Source organism: Chanodichthys erythropterus, chromosome 2, assembly GCF_024489055.1.
Source record: "Chanodichthys erythropterus isolate Z2021 chromosome 2, ASM2448905v1, whole genome shotgun sequence".
Taxonomy (NCBI): domain Eukaryota; kingdom Metazoa; phylum Chordata; class Actinopteri; order Cypriniformes; family Xenocyprididae; genus Chanodichthys; species Chanodichthys erythropterus.
In genome coordinates, this window is record NC_090222.1 from 16,291,414 (window position 1) to 16,304,365 (window position 12,952).

At 36.0% G+C, this 12,952-nt stretch overlaps 1 protein-coding gene across 1 annotated transcript; it reads right to left on the reverse strand.

Annotated features, from left to right (window-relative positions):
• Window positions 1-62: 62 nt before the first annotated feature.
• ccdc12 (coiled-coil domain containing 12) lies at window positions 63-10,664 on the reverse strand. Its single transcript, XM_067402466.1, has 7 exons — window positions 10,522-10,664; window positions 9,471-9,544; window positions 2,634-2,713; window positions 2,380-2,441; window positions 2,219-2,253; window positions 1,244-1,320; window positions 63-358 (listed from the first exon to the last, which is right to left on the reverse strand). The coding sequence occupies exons 1-7, from the start codon at window positions 10,603-10,605 to the stop codon at window positions 279-281; spliced, it is 492 nt and encodes a 163-aa protein (XP_067258567.1). The 5' UTR covers window positions 10,606-10,664; the 3' UTR covers window positions 63-278.
• Window positions 10,665-12,952: the final 2,288 nt, after the last annotated feature.

Sequence of the window (12,952 nt, forward strand, 5' to 3'; positions counted from 1 at the left end):
TCAATTTAGAAAAGAAAGTTGTTTACTTATAAACAATTACAAATTTAAAAAAAGGATTTGACGTTCTTTGTGTACTCCATATGAAAACACAAACACATGTATGTCATTCTTTCTATATCATTCTCTCTCACACAAACACTCACACTTCTAATCACCTGACCTGGTTGTGTGTAAACTCATGCTGAGATCAGCATAAGAAATGTATTTTAAACACACACTGCTATGTTACGGGAAATAGGCCGGAAAGTTCTAGAAAATCTGTTGTGTGGGACCGTCGTTCAGTCAGAGTCTCCCTCTTCCATGCCAACTGCTCCGACTGCTCCCGCCAGCTCTGCCTCGCTGCCCTTGAGCCGTTCCCCTGTGGAATCACACATGCCCAAACATGAGGCATGCCTACGTGCTTCAAAGACTCATGTGTGCTCTAGTTCTGATTGGTGATTCACAAAATCTTTTTTTTCAAAATAATAGACTTTTCATTTTTACCATGGATTTGAGAGACAAAATTAGAGTAAAGCAGTAATGTTAGGTCTAGTCTGTGCCAGAGGAGCATATAGAGACAGGAAATCCATATATGATGTCATTAAGAGACATCAGATCTCCAGGGCTTTTAAATCCTCACAGCAATTAGCCTTACATGAAGCCCTGGCAGAGCTCATTACTAAAAGGCTTTTAACTATATTACTGATAAAAGTGATGTAGAGATGATAGTGTTCAGTGCTACAGTGCTTTTTTTTTTGTTTTGTTTTTTGACACTAGTCAAAAGGCCAATTCACACCAATAACAAACTATATAAGCATCTACCCCAAAGGATGACAACATTTTGTTTATCACAAGCGCTTCAGTTAGTCAAAGTGCAAGCAGTTTAAAGTCAATGTTTTTAAAATTCATCAGCTGGGGGAAAAATGGTTCTGAATGTGATTCCAGTGATCCTTATATTAACTCTGGTGTGAAATTCTCATTTTAATGATTATTAAAACTTTATAATATTGTTATAGTTATCATCATTGATGTCAATGGGCCTTGAAATGCCCCTATTCAGATATTACCTTTCATGTAGTGAAAGGTAAACCGTTTCAGACACTATGAGAAAAGAGGGGATGTTGCAATGTTTATTATGAGAAAATAATACGTGTTTTTTGACCTTGGATGCATGTAAACCTATTGTGGGAGATGTCCAAAACAAAATTAGGAATCTTTAAAATAGCATAACCGGGGCACTTTAAGAAATTAGTGTCATACTCACGTATAAGTTCAGCAATAGCTTTTTGTGTTCGCCTCTCTAGTTTCTCCAGCTTCTTGGCAACATCCCTCTTTAGATCCCTATTACAAACACAAAAATGTTAGTTCAAATGAGCAGGATTAGTTCACTTTCAAATGAAAATTACCCCAAAATTTACTCAAGCCATCCTAGGTGTATATGACTTTCTTCTTTCTGATGAACACAATCAGAGTTATATTAATAAATATCCAGATGCGTCAAAGCTTTATAACGGCAGTGAGTATGAGCTTAAGAAAGTGCATCCATCCATTATAAATGTACTCCACATGGCTCCGGGGGGTTAATAAAGGCCTTCTGAAGTGAAGCGATGCTTTTGTATAAGAAAAATATCCACATTTAACCAGTTATAAAGTAAAATATCTAGCTTCCGCCAGAACGCCTTCCGTATTCAACTTACGGGAAAAAAACGTAACTGACATCACACAACTTTTTCGTAAGTTGAATACGTAAGGTGTAGGACGTAGCGCAAACATTTTGAACAGAGAAAGGCATTACACTTTATTTGTAAGTTGAATACAGAAGGCGGTCTGGCAGATGCTAGTTATTTTACTTTATAACTTGTTAAATATGGATATTTTTCTAACACAAACGCATTGCTTCGCTTCAGAAGGCCTTTATTAAGCCCCCGGAGCCATGTGGAGTAAGTTTAAAGCACAAGAAAGTGCATACATCCATTATAAACCTGTCAACCACATTGTCCGACATTATAAAGATTGGACGCATCAGGATATTTATTAATATAACTCAGATTGCGTTTATCAGAAAGAAGAAATTCATATACACCTAAGATGGCTTGAGTGTGAGTAAATCTTTTGGTAATTTTTATTTTAAAATTAACTAATCCTTTAAATGAATGAAAATTAAGCTAAAATCAAATCACAGCGAATATGATGCAAACAAAAAAATTAAAAAAAAAAAAAAAAAATTGAAGGTTAGTACCAGTCTGGTTTTCTGGGGGCAAGATTGGCCAGATCCTGAGAGCACAAGTCAAGAGAAAAACATCTTATTCCAAACTTTTGACAAGTAATGTATTCAAACAGGAAACAGTGATGGTGTCCATATCATGTTTGAGTCTTTGGATTAAGGGAAAATCCACTCACCACTTCCTCAATCACAGGCTCTGGGTTTGCAGCTTCTAGTTGGTCCTTGACCTTGTCCTCCACTACAAGAATATGAAACAAGACCATTAAGACGACCGGTAGGGTAACTCAACACCTGATCACCTGCTGTAACATTATCATCCAGCATGACAATTACAGAAAGGTCATCTTAACTTGCAGGTATAAACATCTGACAATATAATTTAAAGATACAGCCATTAATATTTGTGCCGGTAATCCAGAAGTGTTCTCACCTGATGCAGGTTTTGCTTTGGGCACCTGTCTCTCCTTCAGCTCCTCGTCCTCCGGTGTGTAATTCCTCAGCTTCAGCTCTCTGGAAACATAATAGCAAAACTATTCAATTCACTCACAGTTATGAACAAATGTTTTGTCACTGCCTCCATTATAACCTATTATTAATTCAAGAAGATACTACAAAGGCAATCAAAGGAAACCCCAGAAACCAGCAGGTGGCAGTGCAGATAAACATTTAGTTTGGACAATGGGCAGCTGGTGCTATTCGAGTGCTGAATCCAGCCTCTGGCGGCATCCAGAGAGTACATTCGCTCGCAATGTGTACAAAGCCTCCCTTCATCTTTGTAGAACTAGCTAATTAGCATGTAGCACCTGACCATGTCTAGGGACCACAGCTGAGAGAGGTTGAAACAAGCCCAATTATGCCATCACTCAGCCGGCAGGTCTATTAACATCCTTGCAAGTTACAGCAAAATGTGCTGCTGTATCTCCAGGGAGAAACAGAGGGTTCTTCACAGCCTGATCTACAGAAGATGAAGATTTGTTTCAAACTGTCCTATAGGAGACTGAGAATTCATAGCTCATTCGGTCCCTTGAGATGTGTGCCCATTTTGTTCTCATAAAAGGGGCAAAAGCAGGGCCACATTTATCCACCTTATGGATTTTTAATAATTCATGATATTCGTAAAAATATATTTTTACAGTGAGATTTTTACCACGTGACATTTTTCAAGTTTTCTTGACCATGATATAAAAAAAATTCCATAGTGGTGTATTGGAGGTAAAACCGAATCGTTTCATGTCTTAGGACATTAATATGTCGTCACAAGCCGCAAGGTTTCATTTGGATTTGTCTAAGCAAGGTTTATTCACTCTTATAGATGAAGTTCCCATCAACCGCCATTATTTGAATGAAAGAGGGCAGCGGTTGCAGTTAAAAATCATCATTTGTGATCGACTGAAGAAAAAATGTCACCTACATCTTGGATGCACTGGGGGTAAGCAGATAAACATCAAATTTTCATTTTTGGGTGAACTATCCCTTTAACTTGTGCACAAAACTGGAATATCACATTAAACATTTGTGCACAAAACAATCCCGTGTTCAAGAGAACAAAATCGCCTCTTCCCTGGAAAAATACATTGATTCTCAATTCGCAATACAATGAATCTGGATAGATCCTGATATTTTCTCTCTCTAATCGATTCTGAGCTTAGTTTTAACAGCAGATGGCGCTATAGGCTAGTTTTTAACTGCACACTCAAATGCTCACATAGAAGAATGCTGGACAGTGATCATGTAAGTGTTTAAATATACTTGAACCTCAGCTCAGAATGCTTTTATGACGCAAAATTAATATAAATAACCAACTGCGAACACCCTTATAATTTGCTTCAATCTTTTCAAACTTTATGAATGATTATTTTAGGTTTAAGTGGTGTGTGTAAAGGAACTGGAAGCAAGCAGAGTACAGCTGTTTCTAAAGCACATAGAGTCGTTAAAGGTGCCATAGAATTAAAAATTGAATTTATCTTGGAATAGTTAAATAACAAGAGTTCAGTACATGGAAATGACATACAGTGAGTCTCAAACACTGTTGTTTCCTCCTCCTTATATAAATCTCATTTGTTTAAAAGACATAACACAACATAACAATGACTGTTACGTAACAGTCGGGATCATTAATATGTACGCCCCCAATATTTGCATATGCCAGCTCATGTTCAAGCATTAGACAAGGGCAAGACGTCTGGATGTGCACAGCTGAATCATCAGATTAGGTAAGCAAGCAAGAACAACAGTGCAAAATGGCAGATGGAGCAATAATAACTGACATGATCATTGATAACATGATATTTTTAGAGATATTTGTAAATTGTCTTTCTAAATGTTTTGTTAGCATGTTGCTAATGTACTGTTAAATGTGGTTAAAGTTACCATCGTTTCTTACTGTATTCACGGAGACAAGAGCAGTCGCTATTTTCATTTTTTAAACACTTGCAGTCTGTATAATTCATAAACACATCTTCATTCTCTATAAATCTCTCTAACAGTGTAGCATTAGCCGTTAGCCACGGAGCACTATCAAACTCATTCAGAATCAAATATAAACATTCAAATAAATATCATACTTACGCGATTAGACATGCTGCATGACGAACACTTTGTAAATATCCATTTTGAGGGTTATATTAGCTGTGTGAACTTTGTTTATGCACTGCTTAAGGCAAGCGATAGCTCTGTGGGCGGGGAGCGTGAGCATTTAAAGGGGCCGCAGCCTAAATCGGCTCATATTTAATGATTCCCCAAAATAGGCAGTTAAAAAAAATAAATATAAAAATAAAAATCTATGGGGTATTTTGAGCTGAAACTTCAGACACATTCAGGGGACACCTTAGACTCATATTACATCTTTTAAAAAAACGTTCTCCGGCACCTTTAAAAACTAAGCTCAGAATCTATTTGAGAGAGAATCGCGATATATTGGAAAATATCAGAATCGCTCCAGATTCTTTGTATCGCAAATCGAGAATTGATGTATTGTCCCAGCCCTAGAAGCCACTGTGTTTTTTGTACATCATAATTTACCAGCGCCTCAGAGCACACAGACGAAATGCATGTTTTTTATGCACATTTTTATCATTTATGCACATCTTGGAGTTTCCATCCAGCATTTTATATCAAAATTCGCAATGGATGGGTGGATGGAAACAGCTATTGATTATAGCAGGTCCACATTCATCACCATCTGATCTAAATGAGAGCCAGTATAGAGTTGTGTCAATGATGTGATGTTCATTTGACTAGTTCTATTGATAATTTGTTCTTCTATGATGAGCATAGTACTAAAAAAATCATTTTAATATTTTTTGAGGGACATAAAGTCAAACATGTCATGGTGGTACAACTGCCCTGATATTATAATGAAAAAAACCCTCAAAAATCTAATTTTTGAAGGAAAAAAAAAAAAAAAAAATGGCATAAACTTTTAATATTACTTCTTTTTTTTAAGTGTTTCACTGCTTATTTGTAAAATGTTTGTCCTCCAAATCAAAGTCTTGTGGTCCGACCAGCATTCAGAAAATGACAGAGGACCACTGAAGACCCTCATGACTGTGTCGAGGTCAGTAGGTCAATAAGATAAAGTGACCTTTTCATGACTAGGCAAGGTTAGTTCAAGTTGTAAAATGTCATGTGGTGTAACTCCCCACAAACAGATTAAATTACATTTATTTTCACCTTGAAAAATATGTTTTAAAGTTTTGGGCAGGAAAACTTGCTAGACCAAAAGACATTTTTGGAGTCATTAAATCAACATGAACACAAAAATTATACATTTTTAAAAAAGATTTTTTAAGACGATTCCTCTTCTTTATCTGGACACTCTTATTTGTCATTGACCCGGCTACAGCAGGCCCACATTCATCACCACTTGATCTAAATAATTATCTGAAGAGTCAAACCATGTAATTAAATGGACTGGGAACAAACAGACTGTTAATGTCAGCTGTGTCACCACTCCTTTTCAATGGTCTTGGGTGTAGGGTTGTCAAAATCATGCATAATGAAAGGGAAAAAACATGTCATCCAACACAAATCATTGCACCCACTACCTTAATAATACTCAATTTCATAACCAAACCCTCTCAAGGCCCTGGAAAGCGGCGCAAAATATTATGACCCCAAACAAGAGTTTTGAAGCACATTGGAAAAACACTCAAAACAACAGACTGAAACAAAGAGCTGGGAACGCCTCCCTGTCCTCAGTTTTCCTGAAAAGACTTCCTGACCACCTGCTGGAACAATACCAGACCACTGGCTTTCCTCATCTACAGAAGAATGGCCAAACAATCCAACACTTTCAGAATGTAAACAGTCGTTTGTCAACCATAAGTGAGCATTTTGAACATCCTGAAGTCCTGAATAACTCGTGGCCAAGGGTTTGGACGCATTGGCTAGAACAATATCCTGTTTTCTAATTTAATCACATACAGAAAGATGGGATTAATGCTCAAGGGAAAAGCTCTTGTGTTCTTGAAGTTCTCAGAGGGCCGGAGCTGAATTAAGGGCCTTGACAGTTTGGTGGAAGGTCTCCCGTTTCTCAGAGCCTACAAAACAACCGAGGGGACCAACATTGGGCTTCCTTCACCCTAAAATAGGCAGCAGTGGAACAGTAAATCCTGGCTGCTGACAAAACTCATTTACAAAGTACAGAAATAACAAATGCAATGTGGCGAGATTGGCTGCTTCTTTGCTTGGGAAAATTCCGATTTGATCTTTCTTGTCCTACTGCTTAAGCTGTGACAAAATACTGTCTGACTCAGGTGAAAGGTTGAGCTTCATTCAAAACCTGAGCAGATATTCATTATCTGACTCACGTCATTTCAGAATTTTGACAGCTTAAACAAAAAACCCAACAAAAGTGGATGTTTCCTCTCATTCAGCCTGGAAATAAATAAGCAGCACTTTCATGCACAATAAAGTACACTACCATTCAAAGGTTTGGGGTCAGTAAGATTTTTACATATCCGTCAATTATAAAATTGAGTTATTCACATATTCTGTGACAACTTATGTAATGTGTTTTTTTTTTTTTTTTTTAAGTTGTGTATATTTTGTGACTTTTTTTAGAAAACAGAAAGGTTCTATCTAAAAAAAAGAGTATGGAATGCAAAAACTTTGAAGCTCAATATCTCAAAACTGCTCAGAATGCAGAGAGAACCTTATAATTCCAAGGTAGCACGTTTCAGAACCAAGTCTCTTACAGCTGCATTTATTTGATCATAAATACAGTAAAAACAGTAATATTGGAAAATTATTACAATACACAATAATTGTTTTCTATTCAAATACATTTTAAAATGAAATTTATTTCTATGATGGTAAAGCTGAATTTTCAGCAGTCAGTCTTCAGTGTCACAGGATCCTTTAGAAATAATTCGAATATGCTGATTTGATGCTTATTATTATCAAAGTTGAAAACAGTTGTGCTGCTTAAAGGGATAATTCACCCAAAAATTAAAATTTTATGTTTATCTGCTTACCCCCAGGGCATCCAAGATGTAGGTGACTTTGTTTCTCAAATAGAACACAAATGATGATTTTTAACTCCAACCGTTGTCATCTGTCAGTAATATAATAAATTGAAACGGTAACACCATCTATAAGAGTCAAAAAAAAAAACATGCACAGACAAATCCAAATTAAACCCTACGGCTCATGGCGACACACTGATGTCCTAAGACACGAAACGATCGGTTTGTGTGAGAAACTGAACAGTATTTATACAATTTTTTACTTCTAATACACCACTATGTCAAATTGCGTTCAGCATCCGGTTAGTGAGGTCAAAAAACGTGTTTGAAGCAAATTGAAGCATTGAAGCAAAGCGAGAGACATCATTTCTGTCATCAGAGTGCGATCAGACCTCGCAGTTGGACATGCTGAACGCAGTTGGCATTTTAGAGGTAAAAAAATGATAGAAATACTGTTTGGTTTCTCGCACAAACCGATCGTTTCGTGTCTTAAGACATCAATGTGTCGTCACGAGCCACAGGGTTTAATTTGGATATGTCTATGCAAGTTTTATTTACTCTTATAGACAAGTTCCCATTCACTCGCATTATTTGACTGACAGACGGCAACGGTTGGAGTTAAAAATCATCATTTGTGTTCTACTGAAGAAACAAAGTCACCCACATCTTGGATGCCCTGGGGGTAAGCAGATAAACATCAAATTTTCATTTTTGGGTGAACTATCCCTTTAATATGTTTGTGGAAACTGTGATACATTTTTTTCAGGATTTTATGATAGAAAGTTCAATAGAACCGCATTTGAAATAGGAATATTTGTCTACTGTCACTTTTGATCATTTTAATGTGTACTTGCTGAATAAAAGTTAATTCATTCATTCTTGCTTTTTTCACTTTTTTACCATAAAAACAGATCATAAAATATTTCCCTCTATAACTGGTTTCTGGTATGATAATAATTTTCAAGTATTGCAGCATAGGAAATGTAAAAATAAGTGTGCTGGGTGGTGAATTACACCTCATTGTTTCCAAGCTGTGTTGCCATTTTAATAATGCATGTTTAAGGAGACACACCTTAAAACATTCTCTCCCAGACAACCTCCCATATCAGCTCCATTTCAAAAACCTCCTCTAAACAAAGTAAAAGCCTTATACTCACAAAAGTGTAGATCTATTAAGTCATAGAGATTAATTCTGTAATCATTTACTCGCCCTCATGTCATTTCAAAACTGATTTTCTTCTAAAGTACATAAAAGAAGCTATTTTACAAAATGTCTCAGTGTTTTGCTTTTGTCAGTGTTTGGTTTCCAACATTCTTCAAAATATCTTCTTTTGTGTTCCACAGAAGACAGACATACAGGTTTGAAAGGACATGAGAGTGAGTAAATGACGACAGATTTTTTCTTTTCATGTGAACTATGTACTAAGGTAGACGAAGTCCAGATACTGGGTGATGAGGGTTTAGGAACCTTTGCAAACTGTTAATGCCAAACACCTCTTGAGTTCAGGGAGGAGGGAAGCGCAAGGGTTCTGTGAATCTGTAAACAACGGAAAAAAGCAGAGCGCTCGAGGCCTTGGCTTGAGCCTGAAATAGAGCTGAGAGCAAGAGAGGCCTTTACCTCACAGCCCTTCTTAACATCATGTAAACAGTACAGCTTTGTTATTTATTGTCCATTTACAACAGGCAGTCTATTCAACTAAGTCCTATTTGCTTCTAAATAGTGGAACTGAGAATTTAGTTTGGTTCTTTGCAGTGTTCTTCTGTAGAAGTGACACCAAACTTTATATCTGTGTGTTTACCTGTGTCTGTCCTCTGTCTCAGAGTCCTCCAGAGCTTTTTTGCTCGCAGGCTCTCCATCCTCAGGTGCCTGTCCCTGTAGTTAAAAAAAAAAAACTGGTTAACGTGAGCAAAAAAAAGCAAAATCCAAATGTTGATCCAAAACTAATGACATACAATAAAACACATGAAAAATCTCTGATGCACAATGAATCAGAGCCAAAACACGACTGTGCGCATTTAAGGAAACATAAAAACAAATACTCAAACTGGGTTAAAGGGAAATTCCCTGATTTAAAGTTAAAGTCTAACGACATTTGTGGCATTTTGATTAACACTGATAACAATGTTCCTCATTTTTAAGGCAAATCGTGCAGTGACGGTAAGCACTGAATCTAGTTATAGGGTGAATTCAGGGTGATTGGGACACTTTTTGCCATTGAGATGACTTGGAAAAAAAATGTCCCAATCAACTTAAATTCACCCCTATGTTATTGTACATAGAGAAGACAAATTATTTCATTAATTTTGTTGATTATTTCTGTTATAAGTTACCAGCACAGCTGATCGGTCTGCATGACCAAAGAAAGAAAGAAAGAAGCAGCTTAAACCAACCTAAAACTTGTTTGCTTATCAAGGTTTTTATTACATTCATTGTAAGAGAATGTAGAGGAATCACTGAACTAAACAGGGTACAGAATTCCATTTGTTACACAATCATGTAATGCAGTCAAGTCTGACACAGTGCTTGGGAAAAACAGTATTTGTTTAATGATCATTCAAACATAAAATACAATAATAACTGAGGCGGAAATGCTAGTATTACTTATAGCTAAACTTCTTTGGATAATAATAAATGCGTAAAAAGACGGGGGGGGGGGGGGGGGACGACGACAAAAAAATTACCCAATTTATCAGAATTAATCTTCTTGATGACAACTGAAGCTAAATTGCTCATGAAACAATGTGAAATGCTTAATTGTTTTGCTAACATGCTAACTAAAGCAAATTTGCCACCGAGCGCGCTTTTTTACTCCATGTCTTACAGAAAATAACATTTATAACGCAACTCACTTGAAACTGTCGGTCTCGTAGAGCTTTTAATCGTTCTTTCCTTTTCAACGCTTGCTCTTGTAAAGAACCCACAGGTTTCTCCATGGTGAAATTAAAGCATGGGTAGCAGGATCGATGAATCTGTAATCGATTATGAGGTCTGTTCCGAGGCTGCTAGAGGAGCGCCGAAAACAGTGATTTTGTATAAACTACCAGTGAATATGTAAATAACAATAATTCATTGACTAAAGTGATAAAATAATGATATGATATTTAAAGGTTCATATAAAAAATAGTAATAGATAAATAAACGGCTGTGTTTACATCATTTGATAAATCATTAGACGTTAGATATGTACCCCTGATATTAACATATATAACCGATATTAACACAATAATTTCATGTTATGACTGACAGCTTTATAAATAAAATCAGTCGTTTTAAATGCTACAACTCCATATAGACTTCAAAACATTAAAGCAGTAATTATGTAAGATGGACAACTAATAGGTCCGTTCAAATGAGAAAGAACAACAAAGTAACTTTGAGGAAGATTTAACATTTAATATATGAACACACAGCTCTACTCATACAATTTAAAAAAAAGAAAGAAAGAAAATCATAACTCATATAAATAGAAAAAATGGCCTATGCAAGTTCTCCAAACAGGCAAACAAACACCCGAACATGACATGGTGTGGAATGTAGGGCATTGCCATGGCAATACAGCTGCCTCTAGGTCCATCCTCTTCCCAGTGACCATGTTGGCCAAACAGTCACAAAGATTTACTTAGTAATGGGATAAATACAAATAGTGCATTATGACCCCCTCCTTCCTAGATCATTTTATTTGATGGATTACTAAAATGAGTAAAAATGTTAAACATTTTATTTTTTGTGTGTAAGGTTAATGGACTAATAGTGTGGTAGTGCGGTAAATATTTGCTTTGATTTAGAATGGATGTATTGTTTAAGATGTAGTAATCTATCTCAAAGCACTATCAAAAGCATATTGTTGCTCCAGTACAGCACCAAACATAGTAGACCCTTCAGAGCTCAATAGTTATATCAAATATGGTGACGCATTTAGGCAAAAACAAATATGCCAAATGAAAATGGGCAAGACACTAAATGAGATCATTCAGACTCTCTACCAAGACCAGTTTATTTGCATTGAGTTTGCATAAGTTCTCAAGGGATACAATGGCCATATAGTATAGATGGAAATATTCAATGATTTTGACTGTAAAATAATGGTATTTTACTCTCAAAAGATTTGGCTGTGTAAAAAAAAAAAAAAAAAAAAAAAAAAAAAATCAGAGTCACATTGTTTTGCAATAAAAACAGCAACAAGAAGGAATATTAATACTGCATAATATATATATATAAGGTTTCATATACCTTTTTTCCTATGTAATATTTGTAGATATACCATACTATCAATGCTTTCCTTCATCTATATGCAGCTAAGATTGTATCTTGGTTTGCTCATGCATCTAGATCCTGTTTGTTTCAAGATGGTGGACTGATAATTTGTTTGTGGCGTAGCTATAAATAATACTGCAATGTGTGTGTTTTTTTTTTGTTTTTGTTTTTTAGAATACTGATTCATTTGTATATGTTTGTGTTTTGGTTTTACCTGTGCCTCTAGAGCTTTTTCAGGCTCTCCAACCTCAGGTGTCCACCCCTGTAGAGAAAAAAAGTGAAAGTGCAAGTGACGTCAAGGTCAAGTATGGAAACCCATACTCTGAATTTGTCCAAGTTAGTGCACACATATTAGGAGTGTTGAGTAGTGAACACACACACTCTGAGCAGTGGGCAGCCTTTTTTGCTGTGGTGCCTGAGGAGCGATTGGGGGTTAGGTTCCTTGCTCAAGAGCACCGCAATCATTTTCCTGCTGATATTGAGACTTGAACCTGCAACCTTCAGGATACCAGTCTGACTCTCTAACTATTAGGCCATGAGACTAATAATTTCATTAATTGAAACACAATGACAATGAATCAGAGACAATGTCTTAATGTGCACAGCTAAATTTCAATCAAGATAGAAACCCATTTTATTAAGACATGAGAAATAGATATATTTGATATATAAACAAGATAGATAAATATTATGTACAAAATATTATATATATATATATATATATATGATAATATATAGATAAAAGAAATATATATATATATTGTGTGTGTGTGTGTATATATATATATATATATATATATGTGTGTGTGTGTGTGTGTGTATATATATATATGTGTGTGTGTGTGTGTGTGTGTGTGTGTGTGTGTCCCTGGTAATCCCTATGTTATGGGGACTAAATCCCCATAAAGTTGGCAATATCCAAAATCCTTGTCCTTCTGGGGACATATTTTGGTCCCTGTGAGAAAAACAGCTTATGAATCATACTAAGTGATGTTTTTTTTTAATTGATGGGTTTAGGGGTAGGGT